The following is a 19,064-nucleotide window of genomic DNA, read 5'->3' as shown; positions in this document are numbered from 1 at the left end:
TGAGTATGCACACATACACACAGACAAATATAGGCAGGTACATATTTACTCACCTGAAAGCTTTATAGAGGGGTCGGTACCAACAAACAAATGAACATGGAGTGAATAATAAGAACCAGAGTATAGAAAATCCGAATGTATTGGCTCCATCACTTCTGGCAACCAGATTAGCAAGACTTCCAAGGAAATTTAAGAATAATACAAAAACATACACTGCAAAAAAAAAATAATAATAATTATAAGATTAATAAAAAATTAAAATTTTTCCTTTTTCAAAAAAAATTTATCTAAATTTTGTTTTTGTTTTTAATAGTAATGAAATTTGTGTAGAGGGGGTAAGTTGATCACATTGACCCCAGTACTTGACTGGTACTTATTTCATCAACCCTGAAAGGTTGAAAGGCAAAGTTGACTATAGCAGAATGTGAACTCAGAATGTTGAGACGGACGAAATGCCACTAAGCCTTTTGCCTGGAGTGCTAACAATTTTGCCAGCTCACTGACTTAATAACAACAAAAAAAAACATCAAGAGAGATAAAACCGGAAACCAGAATGGAAAAGGCAGTTTGATTATATGAAGCCAATCCATTAATATTTGAACAGTATTTATTTAGTAGTGGCAACATGTGGTGTGTGGTCAGTACAAACCAACCCACAACCCCACCCCACTCAACATTCTGACCTTGCACCTATGTCATAAATCAACACAGACAACTACAATTTAAATAATTAATTTAATATTTGTTATCTTTCATAATATTTCTAAATTTTGGTAAAATATTAAAAAAAAAATTCTTTTATTGCATTTTGATTTACAATGAAAATAACATGTGCTGCTGGTTGGGTTATTTACCAAAAAGTAAGGATCAGAAGTCCAGGAATTTAACTATTTAGCTCCAGACTGACCTTCACGCTCCTGGCAGCATCATTATGGAATCTAACTGCACTATTTAGCAAAAGTTTGCCCTCTTTCTCACTCATAGTAAATTCATAATTGGACACCTGCTCTATATCAATATCACATGATCAACCAAACTACATCACTGGTCACAATGCACTTAGCATCCTTTTAGCTTTTGAATGATGCCACCTTGCTGGCTAGGCGAACAGGCCAACATTCCCTCTGATCAGATGGCTATTCCATTGCAGGGTTACCCATTTACAGCTAAGTGAACTGCAGCAATGGGAAGTGAAGTCTTTTGCTCAAGGGCGCACTGCACCAGCCAGTCAAGGAATCAAACCCATGGTTTATCAACTATGAGTGCAACACCCTAACCACTAGGCCGTAACCTATATCAATATACAGCTCCCATATATTACAAATTGATAAAAACTGTATCACTATAGCCAGATGGAGGACACATTTGCAAAACATTATATGATAAACACATTATTTTCAATAGACCGATCAATATAACTCAATTAACAAATCTATAATTGCATTTATGACGCTGTGGATGTATGTCAACTGTATTCATCAAAATACTTGACACTATGTCTGATGGTAAGACTAATAAATTAGTAAATGAATTCAATGACAGCTAGCACTTGGTTTCTGACAGTTCTGCCCCAAATCTTTAGAACAGGAATGGTGATAATTGCATAACTCAAAACTTCAAGATAAAATCATTAGCATTGCTGGTACAATATAATATTTCTAAATTTTCTTTAGTGAAAGACTAACAATAACAACAGTAATATAACAACAATAACAACAACAATAATAATAACAACAGTTTCAAAATGTAACACAAGGTCAGCAAGTTTGGGTGGTTCCCTTGTGTACATACATGCAAACATCAAAATGAAACATGAGAAACAGAAAAAAAATGGAAACTCACACATCCATAGGTAGTAAGCAAATTTTACAGTTTTCTGAAATTCAAGAGGAATATCAACGCTGAAATCTTGGTAGAAGCAAGGTCCAATAGGGAACCATTTAGGCAGTGGTGGCCAGTTGTTCTGTTTGCCTGTAAATAGTAAACAAGAAAACATCAATAGATTCTATGATGAAAATAGATATTACAAAGTTGCTAAACGTAACATATTTGTCACATGTTAAGGACGAATGAAGGTCGGTCATTCTCATTTTAACTCTTTCGTTACTGTATTTATTTTGAGATGTGCTGTTTTTCTCTCAATTATTTTAAATATAACAAAGAATTTAGTAAAATAACTTAGTTATCGTTAAGCTAGTGTTAGGAACATAAATAAATTGTCACTAAAATTTGGTGGAAGATTTTAATTCAAAACTTATGAAAACAAGACATTTGTACTACAGAGCCGGTTTCAGCCGGGTTGGTAACGGAAGGGTTAATGACAACAACCAGAAATAGCAGATGACCACCATTGTCTTTATTTGCTATTTGCTTTCCAGTCTGGCATGGGTTAGATACAATGAATATGAAATACTTTGAAATGCATAACAAATCCTAACCATCTTTTGTTTTAATGTTTGCCTCAAACAAAGTGTGGACAAATTGTAGCATTGGAAATGGCTGGGAAAAGAATTAAGGGCTATGGTGAAAGCAAACAGCAGCCATTTTGAATAGTAAATATGTGTAAAATACCATCATCATCATCATCGTTTAAAGTCCACTTTCCATGCTGGCACGGGTTGGATGGTTATACTGAGGACTGGCAAGCCAGAAGGTTGTACCAGGCTCCAGTCTGATCTGGCAAGGTTTCTACAGCTGGATGCCCTTCCTAATGCCAACCACTCTGAGAGTATAGTGGGTGCTTTTTATGTGCCACTGGCATGGGAGCCATTCAGGCGGCACTGGCAACGACCATGCTCAAGTGATGCTTTTTTTACATGGTACGGGCACGTAAAAAGCCCATAAATATAAAAAAAGAACCCGTAAACTTTCATTAGCCAAAGCCTAAAACATTTTATTTTATGATAAAATGAATAATGGATATGGCATACCCAGAAGATTAACTAAAAGAGCAATCTTTAATCGTTAATATAAAAAACATTTTAGAAATGTAGAGGTTAAGTGGCTTAAATGCTCTAATGGAGACAGCAGAACAAGTTTTATCTCTCAGTTGACTGCATGTGGTGTAAGGAGCTGAACTTAGTACAGTGAGATAACAAAACAATCACTGAGTATAGAACAACAGACTTGTTTACAAAGAGATGTACCTATACAGGGTCACAGACAGTATAGCACATGGTAAGAAGAATATGTCATTGCTCGTCTTCTTAACCATCAGAAACGGTTACAGTAATGTGAGGAATGTAGAACTAAAACAAAACAAAAAACATTATAAACAAATTCTACCTTGGAGCTGCATGTTGCGCATCTCTTGCTCTTTCCGTTGCAATTCTGCTGCTTTTCTTTCCAGCTCCTGTTAAAAAAAAAGAGAGAACTGTGAATGTCTGAAAAAGAAGACATCCTGACAGTAATGACATTAGAAGTGAGAAGATTAGAAAACAGGAATCTGAGAGACAAAGACAAATCTAATTTATGGTGGTGAAGGGGTTTATCCAGCTTGCCTTTATTACAGATGGTAACGAGCTGCATTATTTACTGCTATTCCCTTGTTTCTTAATCAGGTTACACCTAATTTTCCCACGTAATCATCACTAAACCACAATATACTTGTCTGAAGGAAATTCAAATAACAATGAATAAAAGACACAAGCAGACTGTTGCAGTAAGCAGTGTCAAGAATGGTGAGGTTACTATGTCTCATCTCAACTTGGTATTCTGGGAGGTGGGGGAGGGGTTAACACTAATGAATCATCATCATCATCATTTAATGTCCATTTTTGCATAGGTCAGATGGGATCTGTAGAAATGGATTTTCTAAGGCTGGATGCCTTTCCTTGTTACCAACCCTCACCTGTTTCCAGGTAAGGTAATATTTCCCAACGGCCAGGCATGAATGCAGAGAATAAACAGATTGAGATTGTATGAAGAAGAGGAGAAATAGGATTAGAGAGGGAAAGTTATCATCATCATCATCATCAGTGTTTCAGGCCTGTAAAGGTGTTGTTGTTAGGAAGGGTATCCAGTTGTAGAAACTATGCCAAAACTGACAAATAGATCCTGGTGCAGTCTTCTGGCTTGCTAGCTCCTGTCAAACCGTCCAACTCATGCCAGCATGGAAAATGGGCATTAAATGATGATGAAGATATCATATATATTTATTAATATGTAGCAAAAGCAACAGAGTGACTCAAGGGCCAAGATTTTCATACACTGGCACTTATCAAACTAGTTACAGATGAAAAAGCCATGGATTTATATAGCTGGTGAAAAATTATATTGGTCTAGAAAAAGCTATAACAATTACAATGCCACATGGATAATTCATATTTTTCAAATAGTTTGCCCATCAAGGAGAATCTCTGCACACATTCACACACACATTTTATATATATATATATATATATATATATATATATATAACAGCTATTGAAATCCATCTTATATGGTGCTATAAGCCTCCTCTATAAACATTTCTTTAGAACTCTTGAAACAAGTTTTCCTTATTATTTCTCTGACTTTTAAATCCATCATTAAGATCTCTCACTGCCATCGATGTATCTTATAACTTTTAATTCTTTATTCAACATTTTTAATCTTAAATTTAATATGATTTTTAATCAATGTATCACTCTTTTAACCATTTCAGGTATATTTTTACCTCATGTATTTCTATGAACTTAGCTGTTCTTTCTAGCGTGAGGGAATCCTATGATGGATACCTCTTATGTGCTTAAATGTACACTGTATTTATATTCTAAATAATATATAGCTATGTTTCTTTCTTGGTGATTTATTGTGTTTTATGTATTATGTTGGGGTAAATCATAACTATAGGTTGATTATCTAAATTTTGTCTCTTCTTAAACCAAGTTATACAATATATATATATATATATATATATATATATATATAAATAATAATAAAGGAGTTACGACGCAAAAACGTATAAATTCAAAAGAACATATTTATCTTCTTCAATATATATTTCAGTATAAAGAATTCATTAAGATGCTTAAATCAAAATTTCTTTACACATCATTCAGGAATAAATATAACATCAGAAAAAATACACTCCGTTTAAAAACACAAACCGTTCATGGCGAAAAAATTTCACAATATATATATATATATATATATATATATATATATATATATATATAGCAGAAGTAACAGTGACTCAAGGTCCAAAAGTTTCATGTGTTGGCACTTATCAAATTAGTTTGATAAATGCCAACACACAAAACTCTCAGACTTTGAGTCACTCTGTTGCTTCTGCTAAATATTAACAAAAATATACATATACTCACATTGCGAGTTATTTTTCCTGCTTGCACCAACGTACCTATATATATATATATATATATATATATATATATATATATATATATAGTGAAGTATATTGCCACTTAAATGTGGCTGACCCCTAGGGGTGGATGTTACTGTTGCTTTTAGCCCCAGGAGGACATCTCCTCCAGCTGGCTTATCGACACACTTCTGTGTCCTGTTTGTTTTGCCAAGGGAAGTTATCCCTCTCATCGTGATCTGTAGCACGGAAGGACCTGAGTTTCAGGGTTATTTCCCTTCGTCAGCGTCCGAGAGCGACCGATCTGCGATGAGAGAGATAAATTCTTGGCAACCTTATGTATCTTTTTCCAGTGAAATTATTCACTGATATCGAAAAAGTGAAAACAAGCAATGTTAATTCTCTAAATTAGGTATTAACAGTAACTGCACGATAAAGTGTAGTATATTGCCACTTAAATGTGGCTGACCCACTTCACTTTATCGTGCAGTTACTGTTAATACCTGGGGTTACATATATATATATATATACTTTTAATTTTTTGTTTCAGTCATTTGATTGCGGCCATGCTGAAGCACCAACTTTTGTCGAGCAAATCAACCCCAGGATTTATTTATTGTAAACCTAGTACTTATTCTATCAGTCTCTTTTGCCAACCCGCTAAGTTACAGTGATGCAAAGGCACCAGCATTGGCTGTCAAGTGATGTTGCTGAGGGGCAAACGCAGACACACATACACACACACATATATATATATTATATATACACTTACACTCTTTTATTCTTTTACTTGTTTCAGTCATTTGACTGTGGCCATGCTGGAGCACCGCCTTTAGTCGAACAAATCGACTCCAGGACTTATTCTTTGTAAGCCTAGTACTTATTCTATTGGTCTTTTGCCAGACTGCTAAGTTATGGGATGTAAATATACTAATGAAGCAGTTGTTTTACAGCTGGTTTACTGTCCCTTCTATGTATCATTACCAAGTGACAGTAGCATTTTTTTTTCTTCTTTGCTTTTTTTTTTTTTTTTTTTTTTTTTTTTTTTTTTTTTTTGCAATAAGCCAGACAAGTGTAACAGCAATGTAGATGATTTAATACTGATCATGCAGGAGGTCACTTCCCAGATAGCTGGGCTGCTGGAACAATTCCCAGTAAGGAAGACAGAAAGGTAAACAATGCAAAAAATAAAATAAAAAATAAAAGAGAGAGTAGGGAGTAAAAACAAGAGTGCCCTGATCACAGAACAGAGACTATGAGGCTATGAAATTGAGTGGCCACTCATGAAGCCATTGTCCTGAGTATGAGCAGCAAGAGGTGACAGTCATATTTTAATGAGCACATGCAAAAGGTGAATACACTGTTGTACCTGATACAGTGAACAGGTGAGATTGGAGGGTGGTGGGGGTGGAGATAACAACATCAGCAGCATTAGTAGTAGTAGTAGTAATGGTAGTAATGGTATTAACTATAATTCCATCAAATAATGCTAAATCAATAAATAAATAAATAAAAAAGGGAAGAATCCATCTGGAAGGAGGCAGAACTATTGATCTTCCATGCAATGATACAGCAACATTGTTGACCGACATTTACAAATGGACAAGAGGTAAGTAGGTTGGTCAGATAGCCCAGTCTAGTTTGTTGAAAGAGAGAGAGACTGTAACTAGTATTGACTGCTGGCTAATGAAGTACTATCAGTAGAGTGTGGTAGTGGGGGGAGGTAATTAGAGATTAGAGGAACAGATGACAAGAGAAAACAGTAGCAGATTAAAAACTAAAGCTAAAACAGCAACTATTTTTGTTTGTGTATAAGGTTACACCACAGTGGCACTGGCCAGGCTAGATAGTCCCTTTTGTGTGTGTGTGTGTGTGTGGGGGGGGAGATACACTTTATGCATTAGTTCAAATAAATTATTGTTATTATTATCAGCTTCTGGTCAGCTCTGACACAGCAGACCTGTAATCAAAGGGGTTACAGCCTTCACCATCCAGCTCCCCCAACACACTGCAGGCAAAGTCTATCTTAGACAATGTTATCTAATTCTATTTTGCTTTAGGGAGATTTAGCTGCTATTTCTATGAGGCTGAGCAACTATATAGATCAACCATGAACCAACTATGGCCTATGAGAACTTTTTGAATAACACACCTCATGAAAAATTACCTTCTATCTTTCCTAGCGGTGCAGCCCACTTCATGATGAGCCATGTCTCATTTGGCCCATTTCTCATGAAAGGTTGTGCATGCCTGACATAGAGACTTCTTCACTAACCAAACTAAATATAAGTAACAAGTAGAAGTGGTTTAATTAAATGGTGCCATCACATGTTTAATCGATTTCATCTCAGCTGTCTTTCAAAGAAGAAGCCCTTAACTCTTTAGCATTTAAACTGGCCATCTCCAGTCCAAACATTTTATCTGTTTTATGTTCAAACAAGCCACATCTGATTTCTCATACCTACCCTACAATGTCATTCTAAAAATGCAACAATCACATTGATTACTGAACTCACAAAGCTGTGAGATAAAGCATGATTGATTCAAAACAATGTGAATAAAGAAGCATTACATTTGACAGAGTAATCTGAATGCTGAAGGGTTAAATTAGAAACATGATTGCTCTGTCAGGAACTAGTTACAAGAATCAGATTTGTAATAAGTTTAAGATGTTAATATCATTGTATCTCTTTGTTTCTTTGGGAATACACACCACACAAAGCAGGGCCAATCCCTCAGGTCTGATCTGAATGTACTTTTATTGAAAGCAGGTCTCTCAACTGATTCATTAAAATCCAGATAACATCAGTGATGGTTTATTTCCCATAGAAATTATCATTATGTAGCCAGTAGTTGTGACACTAGACTAAAGAAGCATGGTTTACAGGTTCAAAATCATATAATTTTTGATATATATATCCCTGTACATGACACATAACTGTTTACCTACAGACAATATTTAGTCTATTTGGATGTACTCATCTAAACTCTGAGTTCAAATCCTATCAGAGCCAATTTCACCATTTGTTTCTTGGGGACTGATAAACTAATAAGCACAAACTGGACTGGACTGTATTGACTCTACTACTACAAATATGTTCTTTTCTACTCTAGGCACAAGGTCTGAAATTTTGGGGGAGGGGGCCAATCAATTAGATCGACACAGTATGCAACTGGTACTTAATTTATCAACCCTGAAAGGATGAAAGGCAAAGTCAACCTCGGTGGAATTTGAACTCAGAACGTAAAGACAGATGAAATACCGCAAAGCATTTTGCTCGGCGTGCTAGCGTTGCTTCCAGTTCACTGCCTACAAATATGTTGCTCTGTGACAATGTATTATTTTTATTATTATCATCATCACCATCATCATCATCAAGTGAATAGTCAGATGGCAGAATCATTAGATCACTAGACAAAACGCTTAGCAGCATTTCTTGTAGCTTTATGCTCTGAGTTCAAATTCTGCCAGGGTTAGCTTTAGCCATCATCCTTTCGGGGTTGATAAAATAAGTAGCAGTTGTAGGGCAGGATCTATGATAGACGAACTGTAGACAGGAACATTGCTGCAGGCTAGCTAGGGAGCTGGTCTGCAGCAAAGTAGATTTCCAGTCAAGCGGGCTTCGAAGAGACAGAAGTAACTGGTGGCTGCTGCCCTAATGTGCTTAAAGGAATAAATCTTTCACTAACACATTCTCGTCTCCATCAGTTTATCTGTGAATAGCTCGACAAAGCTATACAGTCAAACACAGGAATCAATGTAATTGACTAACCCCTAACCCACTCCCCCAAAATTTCGACCATTGTGCTTACAGCAGAAAGGACTTTTATTATTATTTCTATTATTATCAAGAAGACAGTGAGCTGGCAGATACCTTAGCACACTGGGCGAAATGCTTAGCAGTATTTCATTTGTCTTCAAGTTCTGAGTTCAAATTTCACTGAGGTCGACTTTGCTTTTCATCCTTTCAGGGTTGATAAAATTAGTACCAGTTACGCACTGGGGTCAATGTAATCAACTTAATCCCTTCCCCCAAATTTGAGGCCTTGTGTTTCCAGTAGTAAGGATTATTATTATTATTATTATTAAGTCAGTGAATGGCAAGGTAGCAAAATTATTAGTACAGTTGAGAAAATGTATTTCTTGCAATTCATTACATTCTGAGTTCAAATCCCACTGGGGTTGAATTTGCCTTTCATCCTTTCAGGGACAATAAATTAAGTACCAGTTGAGCATTGAGGTCAATGTAATCCACTAATCCCTTCCCTTCAAAAATGCCCACTTATCTACATAATAGTGGCTTTGTTTTCTATGAACTGTTCCACGTCTCACCCAGAGGCCTCAAGTAACAGCAAGTTGGATGTTTTACTATGGGTGTTACTCATGGTTAGCAACAATATGTCATGTGGAAAGAACACTAGAATCTGACAAGATTCTGTTAAATTTGTGAATTTTTCAGTTTTGATAGAGCTTTATGAGAATCAGGTGTTTTCAAGTTGACAATGCTTTTTAAGGATGTAGGCAACATCCATGAGAAAAATTTCTTTGTTTAGTTCTGATGCCTTGTAATTTCTTGGTATCTGACCATAGTGTTTAAGAGTGCCTTTTGGTATTGTCCCCAAAGCTCTGATGATTACAGGTAGAGTTGTTCTTACATACCACATTTTTTAGACTTCTATTTCAAGGTCTTTATATTTAATTTTTCAAATACTTTTACAGAAGTGCTGCACTCTACAGGGACTGATACATCTATCAGCAGACATGCTTTTGTCAACGTGAGTTTTTACCACAATATCTGGTCAATTGGCTTGTGTAGTGTGACCAGCTGTGGTTGTTAATAATAACAATAATAGTAATCCTTTCTATTATAGGTACAACGCCTGAAGTTTTGAGGGAAGGGGTTAGCCAATTACATTGACACTGAAAGGATGAAAGCCAAACCTCAGCGGAATTTGAACTCAGAACATGAAGATGGACAAAATGCCCCTAAGCACTTTGCCGAGTGTGATAATGATGCTGCCAGCTCGCCACCTTAATAATAATAATGATGTTGTGAGACTTTAATATTCAGACTGACACAGTAATAGAAGCTAGAAGGCCTGATTTAGTAGAAGTAGACAAAGAGAACAGAAAGTGCTAGGTAATTGATTTTATAGTCCCAAACAATGAGAGAATCAATATGAGACGTATAGATAAAAAAGGAAAGTGCCAGGAGCTAGCTATTGAATAACTGAGACTATGAAAAGTGCAGGTAAAATGTATCCCAGTAGTTATAGGTACATTGGGAACTATCCCTAAAGATCTGAACATGTGGATAGAGGAAATAGACATAAAGCCTAGTTTAGTACAGCTCCAGATAACAGTGTTATTAGGGACAGCAAGGATACTTAGGAGGGTTCTTGGCATCTAAGGTAACTTGCTGTAGCCCGATGTTAGGATTTTTTCTTTTCCAACAGTCTTATCTGTTGTGCGTATATGATTAATAATAATAATAATAATAATAATAATAACAACCAAGGCACACATAGCTGCTCTTGGTAGTGCAGTGAAAGCACATGATAAAAATAAGACCACTGAATAATAATAATAAAGTGAACTGGCTGAAAATGTTTTATGTGACAGTCATTTTTTATTTTTACATTTCCAGTTTCAAATTCCATCAAGGCCAGCTTTAGTTTCTCCCCACCTTTCTGGAGCCATTAAATAAATACTGGAGTTGCTTCAATGGCTTGCACATACTTCTAAATAAATTGTGTGTAACTGTAGGCTTTTGGAAATGAACTATAAACAAAATTGTGACATATTTCAAGTCAAGAGCCAGGCTGTGTGTATATGTGCATGAGAGAGAGAGAGAGAGAGAGAGAGAGAGAGAGAGAGAGAGAGAGAGAGAGAGAGAGAGAGAGAGAGAGAAAGAGTGTATGAACTTGGTGACAGCTGACTGATGATATTCAGAAACATTTAGGCCAAAGATACTAAACAATTTGCGTTAAATTATACTAATTAGTTTAATGAGTTAATGAACTGAAAGATACAAAAGAAAATTTGCACAAGAACAAGCTTTTTGCTGACATGACAGCAAGGGTTTTTCTCAAATTTATACAGTTTCCAGGCAGTTGCATTTAAACTAGCCATATCCAGCTCGAATATTCCACCGGTTTTATGTTCAAACCAGCCAGATCTGGCCTCTCTCATCTACCCTACAATGTTATTCTAAAAAAATAAACAATCACATCACTGAAATCTCAAAGCTACAAGATAATGCAGGATTAAATTCAAAACAATGTGAATATAGAGGCATTTCATTTGACAGAGTAATCAAAATGCTAAAAGGTTGAAGGATAATTTATTGAGAGATCTAAGGGTTAAAACAAAATGACTTCAACACAACACTATCCCTTCAAATATACTCCCACACTTACAACTTTCATCCTCAGCAGTTGTAATTGTTACTCCTGGCTACCCTACCCTCATAGCGTTCAGGTTCTTTACGTGAATATACAGCAAACAGACCTGAACATAATCTCTAGATATTTTTAATCTTGGCAGATGCTCCAAATGAAGAAATCTCAGGATCTATAATCTACTCTGGTTATAATTCTTTTATGATTATATAGACCAGTTTAATACTATTAGACTTTCAAAATACTAGCTATAACTAACAACCATGTTTTTTTTTTTAAAAAAAAAGGACATTAAGTCATATTTCTAAAACTGAAATTATGTATGTTATTGCACCATGTTCTTCATTGCACACTAAAATTTTATTGATAACCTTGCTAAACAGAAAAGCTGAGTTAAAACCATAACACTTGCAGCACCAAAGCTGATGTAGGAAGTTAAATTATTTCTATGCTAAATTTTGAGTTTTAAAACAAAATCTTTGTATATTTAAAAGCAAACAATTACCTCCTTCCCTCCCACCCAGCAAACTTCTTACCACACAGCCATAGTTTTTTTTATGTTATATAATCATAAATTACAATGAAGCTAATAATGATGTCGAATACTGGCACAAGACAGTGGCAGGAACTGGTGATTACATTGATCTCGGTTCATATGTATATGGGTAATTCATTTTGTTGACTCTCAAAGGATGGAAAGTAAAGTTGGCTCTAGCAGAATTTGATTTCAGAACATAAAAAAGCCATCTAAATACTACAAGTAATCCAGTCCCACACCACCACAACAATAATACCTGGCTTTTCACCAGGTATTTTAGATAATCTTTCCTAATTTACAATGAGCAATTGACTGACTCTAATCTAATCGTTTAATTATTTTCTTAGTGTTTCTCTATATTGCTAATGGAAAGAAAAAAAAAAAAAACAATTATAATTGGTATACGAGAGCTAATGTTACATTGAATTGCCATCACAGTTGTTAGCTTGGCACTAAGTTTATTGGCTTGACAAGTCATAGCCTGGACTACAGATACCCCAAATCTGTTGCTGTTCAAACTTTGAATACAAGAATATGTATTCAAATAGCAAACAATTACAACAATTATATTGAGACAACACAGGAAACTATATTTTTGAAAATTAGAAATATAACAAAACAGTGAATCTATTGATGCTAAATAGACCGATAACACTCTCCCACCCCATACACACACACACTGGAATAACAAAGGATATGTAGTGTTTATCAAGCAACAGGGTAATCATTAAAGTTTCTACTTCCTTCAGTGTCATAAAAGACCAGGTGAGTCTGTTGCATTTCTTTCTTCAGGCAATTGACACCTGGCTAAATGTACAGGTAACTCTTTTGGTATCAACCCATCTGAAACCACACCTGGTTTTATGATAGAAACTTCTTTCTTTGAAGTGGCTTAAATTAAAACCTTCCATCAAAATCTCGTGTCAATTTAGGTTTCAAACACCTGTTTAATCATGGCAGTTATTTTATTTCCATTCTTCATCATTTCCTAAATTAAGTGAAACTAAGGCAGTGTATTTCAACAGAAATACTGTCATGAACACAGGCTCAACTTACTCGGAGGCTCAACTCAGTGACAGCTTACCACCATTCCATAGCGGTCACTCCCATATATTTTATTAATTTTCTAATTATTTAGTCCGAGGTTCAGCTTGGTGCCATTGTGAAGAATGTACCTAGACTGCTGCAGTCCTGGGTACAAAGAATAGAGCAAACAAATGCGATTAAGGCCCAGCAGCAGGAAAAGCAAGGAAGTGAATCAAGTTTTCTTTGGTGAAGGTGATACAGAGATCACAGAAACTGTTGTAGTAGTATTAGACAAGAAAGAAGGAGTGTACATTATGTTGGTGAACAAGTGGCTGTACATAAATGGCTCTGGTGTCAGGCTTAACGATGAGCATTCCAGTGTCCAGTCAACAAAATAATTTGCCATTTCAAAAACAATGTAATTCTCACACAGAATCAGCATTCATCAAGGTTTATAACAAAGATGGCCATTAAAATTACAATTACACTCCATTCAACAGATTTCCACACAATTTCTGTTCAATTTTGGGTCAACCCAACAAAATCATGAGACAACTGACCATGGTGCCATAAAGCGGGATTGAACCTGGCACTTCATGATTACAAAGTGAGTTTCTTAACCATTTAACCAAGCCTGCACCTACTGGGCATACTATATCTTAGAACAGGGGTCCTCAGCCACTGAATTGTACATGATTTGATACCAAACCACATGGAAACAAGAGATTTTAAAAATTTCATTTCTATTCTACTGACTATATCAGTCTGCTGGGTGTTTTTGTATTATATATGAATTATATATATATAATTATCACCATCACTTAGTGTTCATTTTCCATGCAGGCATGGGTTACACAGTTTGACTGGAACTGATAAGCCAGAGAGTTGTACCAGGCTCCAGTCTGATTTTTGCTTGGTTTCTACAGCTGGATGCCTTTCCTAACACCAACTACTCCAAGAGTGTGGTGGGTGCCTTTTACGTGTCACCGACACAGGTGCTTTTGTGTGTCACCAGCATGGGTCTCATTTACTGTCACCAGCATAGGTACCATTCAGGTGTCACTGTCACAGGAGCCATTTACTGTCACTAGTACAGGTGCCTTCTATGTGCCATGCATTTTATTGTGTTTTGTTACGTGCATGATCTCTCTGCCTGTGGAGAAACTGTCTTGCATGAAGCTGCTCAGTGGTACAAAAACGTTGAGAACTGCTGGGTAAGTAAAACCAATATCAATTCTTATTTTGAAAAAAACAAAACAAAAAAACATCAAGATTCTTGTTAGAGTATCATATATAAAGATTTGAATTAATGATCCTAATCAATTAAGTGTAAAGACACAAATCATTAATCTATCACTCACCTCTTGTCTGCGCTGCAGGTCACTAGTATCTATTTTCTGTGCCCCAACAGCTGAGTATGGTGGGGCCTCCTCAGATGGGGTCATAATGGCTGGCTGTGATGCTGGTGGCTGTGAGGGTTGAGGAGCAGGAATGGTTGGCCGGGAAGCTGGAACCTGAAAGGAATTTTAGAAGAGAAACAAAATCTTAAGACATTCCTAAGATACACATGTGGGGAGCAGAACATAATATTAATTGATAAAAACATCTACTGTAGTTATATCCTTTCTACTGTGGAAATCAGATATAGCCACTCAAAATGTCATTAGCCTCAACTGCAGAAAGCAGTTTTAAATACCAATCTATCTTTTTATGAGGATTGCCATGTTGGAAGTAATTTTTTGTTGTCAAGTTTGAGGCAAGATGACTTGCAGAAAATACCAATTCTATTTTTTGGTAGATATTTAACATTATTACTGGAATAACCATGGAATTTAATTTTGCAGTTAAAGGAATGTACAATGAAAAGAATAAAATTCTCTTCTACAAAGAAAAAGAAAACAATGTTACACAAGGTAACATCAATTTGTTTCTGAATTCATACCACCATATTGGAATTTCCAAACACAATTGGTTAGAAAATATTACTGGAACATTATTACTACATAAACTTTGTTTTCAAGAAGAAATAACTGATGGCTGATTCATAACAAAATAATCTGTTCCTATATACAATGTCATATGATATTTTCTTTCATCCTTTCAGGGGCAATAAAATTAAGTACCAGTTGAATACTGGGGTGAATGTAACTTGACTTACACTCCTCACTGAAATTGCTGGCCTTGTGCCAGCAATTTGAAACCAATATTTCCTGCAAGGTTTCTTGGCTATTTGTTTCCGTTGTATCTTATATTCCTCCATTAATCATTGCTAAATGGAAAAGAGTGATTCTGATGGCCAGAGTCATGCTCTAATGTCAAATGGGCCATGAAGTGAGAGGGGGAGCCTCAGACAACTGCACAATAACCATGAATGCATGAAATGGTAGCATAATCAATCCACCAACAGGTACCATACAAGCAAATGACTTACTAGTTTAAACTAAGGCAACACTAAAATTAGCTGGCAACATTAGATTGGAACACGATACATTATCATAATTTAACATCCGTTGACCTTGGATAAAACTGATTTTATTAATAAAATCATTTCAGATCAAAAACAATACAGCGTCAACAAGGGAGGTTCCATGCAGCTGCATAATCTGCTAGAAATAACAGCCAAATCACATCCTTCTGTCTTAAGAGAAGAGTAAACCGAATGTTATTCTAGAGGAACAGTGATTAGGGGCAGATTGGAACCAAAGGAAGAGAGTAGATTAGAACCAAGAATCTCACATTCTAACCATTCCTGTCACTCTCCCATCTTCAAACAAATAATGAATTTCTTTGAGTTCACTCAAACTGTTAGAAATTGCAACCAAATTCAAACTAAAAATACATGGTACTGTTTTAAGAAAGACATATTGGCTAATGTAGTCCTAGGTACATTATATCAGAGCATAAGATGAAGTTGTCACTCCTAGAATAGCTTGGATCACATGTCTCCTGAACCAGGCTTCACTTAAGAGAAGGAAACAAGAGACATACACATAAAGCTTGACCTTGTGCTAAGCAACAACTTATGTCTCCTGAATCAAGCCTGACCTGAGGATAAACAACAAATAAATATTAATGAAGTTGAATAATTGTTGTTGAAAATGTACATTAAGAAAGAAATATTGAGAGTTCAAATCCAGATAAAGGTTACACATGATTGTACATGACGGCAGAGGATTACCAGAAAATAGTGACCAAAATGCAGTGTTGTATAAATAGATGAATAAAAAAAAAATATCAAAAAATCATATCTTTACAGTTAAGACAAGACAATCTCATGTGTCTTAATGTTATTGTACAGTAAATCATGAAAGAACAATATCCTTTATTTGTAACTAAACAACAGAGAAATTTATTGAAAGCATAATTGGTCCAAGCAGGAAATGAAGGTGCATCGGCTAAGCAAGGAAAACTTTTAGATTCACAGACAGGCTTATTCACCATGACAACTAATTATATGATATCACCAATGATATCATACTAGAAGTGTCACATGATGTTGGAGGTTGACCTAGATTTTATTAAATTAGAATATAGAAACTACACTTCAGTCTCTCAAGTATTTGTCCAACTAAGAACTAATTAAAATTAATATCACTTTAAGACACTTTCTTAATAATATTATTAAATTAAATAAGTCTTTAGCATCAGGAAGAACAAACCAATATCAGAATACCGTTGTTCTTTGAAGAAGGACAATTCTAGCAAGGAACACACACACACACACACAAGATGCAATTCACTTCATTAATTAATTGATCAATTTAATTAAAGTATCAAAGACTTTCATCACATGATTTTCATTTTTCCAATGGTCCCCCTGCAACTGTTTTTTCAACCTTATAATGTCTAGCATTTATACATATTTAGGTTGTACCTCTGTGTATATGTCTATATGCACACACACACACACATGTACATATGGATACACAAACACACATATATACAATAACTGACAAAAAAACAACTCAAGCCTTGTTACCAACTGAGTTGACAAAGCAATATACAATAACAAAGCTGTGTGTGTGTGTGTGTTTGTGTGTGTGTGTGAGTAAAGTGAATGCAAACAAAAGCAAGAAAACACACAAACATACATATAGATGCTCTGTAATACATGGCCGTGGAGGCGCAATGGCCCAGTGGTTAGGGCAGCGGACTCGCAGTCATAGGATCGCGGTTTCGATTCCCAGACCGGGCGTTGTGAGTGTTTATTGAGCGAAAACACCTAACAGCTCCACGAGGCTCCGGCAGGGGATGGTGGCGAACCCTGCTGTACTCTTTCACCACAACTTTCTCTCACTGTTTCTTTCTGTTTTTGTTGTGCCTGTAATTCAAAGGGTCAGCCTTGTCACACTGTGTCACGCTGAATATCCCTGAGAACTATGTTAAGGGTACACGTGTCTGTGGAGTGCTCAGCCACTTGCACGTTAATTTCACGAGCAGGCTGTTCCGTTGATCGGATCAACTGGAACCCTCGACGTCGTAAGCGACGGAGTGCCAACAACAATACATGGCCAACATTATAAACACAGCAGCAGCAACACCCTAATTACAATTATATACTTACATGCATTTATATTTATACAAAGAAGCTTGAATAATTATAATTAATAGACAGCAAGGATTATCAGAAAGGCTCTAAGTACTTGAAGCACTGCTGAAAACTTATGGGTACCTAAGGTTACAGGTAGTAACCTGCTACTCACATAAATCCTACCAGGAATAAGACCGAACCGGGGTCAAACCAAATAATAATAAAAAGAACACTCAGAGAGCACAAACCTCCACCAAAGCAACACCAACGTCCTCTCAACAATTAACCGGAGATGATTTTTAAAATGATAATATCTGAGATCAACTCAACTATTCTCACAAACAAGAATACTAAAAATGAATCCGACCGCTCTCAAAAATTAAGTAAAAAACAGGAAAAATAATCCAGAATTCTTGTCCAATACCAGGTCGATCCCAAAATCTAATCAGTTTATGTCTGTCATGAGGCCAAACATCCCTGAAAGTTTCATCCGAATCCATCCAGCAGTGTTTGAGGCATCTTGTCCATGGACAAACAAGCAAACAAACACATCTGAAAACAATACCCCCGTTTTCGCTAAGGCGGAGGTAGTAATCCTTTCTACTAAAGGCACAAGGTCTGAAATTTCAGTGGAAGAGGCAAACTGATAACATCAACCCAGTGGTCAACTGTTACTTATTTCATCAACCCTGAAAGGATGAAAAGCAAAGGTCACCTCAGCAGTGTTTGAAGCTTAGCACTAAACACTTTGTCCAATATGCTAATGATTTTGCCAGCCCACTGCACTGAATCCAGCTCATTGCTTTAATAATAATAATAATAATCCTTTCTACTAAAGGCACAAGGCCTGAAAATTTGAGGGAGGGGACTGGTCAATGATACTCAGTTTATCAACCCTGAAAGGATGAAAGGCAAAGTTGACTGTGGCGGAAGAACAGCAGGGAAGAATTAGATTTGGAAAGAATAGCATGGCACCATAGGCTGCTGTTAACAAGCTTACTGTGCATGCAAAACACCAGGAGTTCCAACAAAACCTGAGTTAAAAGAATAATAATAACAATAGTTTCTAATATAGGTGCTTGGCCCCAAACTTAATGAGTCTGTAGCCAATTCAATCAACTCCAGTTTGAAGGAAAGTGGGGCAATAATGGGGTAGCGGTTAAAAAATTGGGGTGATAATGGGGTGGTGATTCATGTAAAAACAACAAAATAATGGGTTCATTAGGTTAAGTTTTATTTGTGAAATACAGTTGCTTTGAATTTGC

At 36.0% G+C, this 19,064-nt stretch overlaps 1 protein-coding gene across 6 annotated transcripts in view; it reads right to left on the bottom strand.

The window, feature by feature from the left end:
- LOC106875112 (secretory carrier-associated membrane protein 1) overlaps positions 1-19,064 on the bottom strand; it is a 125,727-nt gene that overhangs the window by 37,769 nt on the left and 68,894 nt on the right. For all 6 annotated transcript variants that reach the window (XM_052975700.2, XM_052975702.2, XM_052975703.2 and 3 more), the window contains 4 exons: positions 14,630-14,782; positions 3,286-3,352; positions 1,843-1,971; positions 54-213 (listed from right to left, as the gene is read on the bottom strand). In XM_052975700.2, coding sequence (XP_052831660.1) covers positions 54-213; positions 1,843-1,971; positions 3,286-3,352; positions 14,630-14,782 — 509 coding nt within the window. The remainder of the gene's footprint in view (positions 1-53; positions 214-1,842; positions 1,972-3,285; positions 3,353-14,629; positions 14,783-19,064) is intronic.

The sequence above is a fragment of the Octopus bimaculoides genome, chromosome 22, assembly GCF_046866305.1.
Source record: "Octopus bimaculoides isolate indiv1 chromosome 22, ASM4686630v1, whole genome shotgun sequence".
Taxonomy (NCBI): Eukaryota; Metazoa; Mollusca; class Cephalopoda; order Octopoda; family Octopodidae; genus Octopus; species Octopus bimaculoides.
The sequence above is the reverse complement of the archived record's forward strand: the minus strand, read 5'-3'. Positions and strand labels throughout refer to the sequence as shown.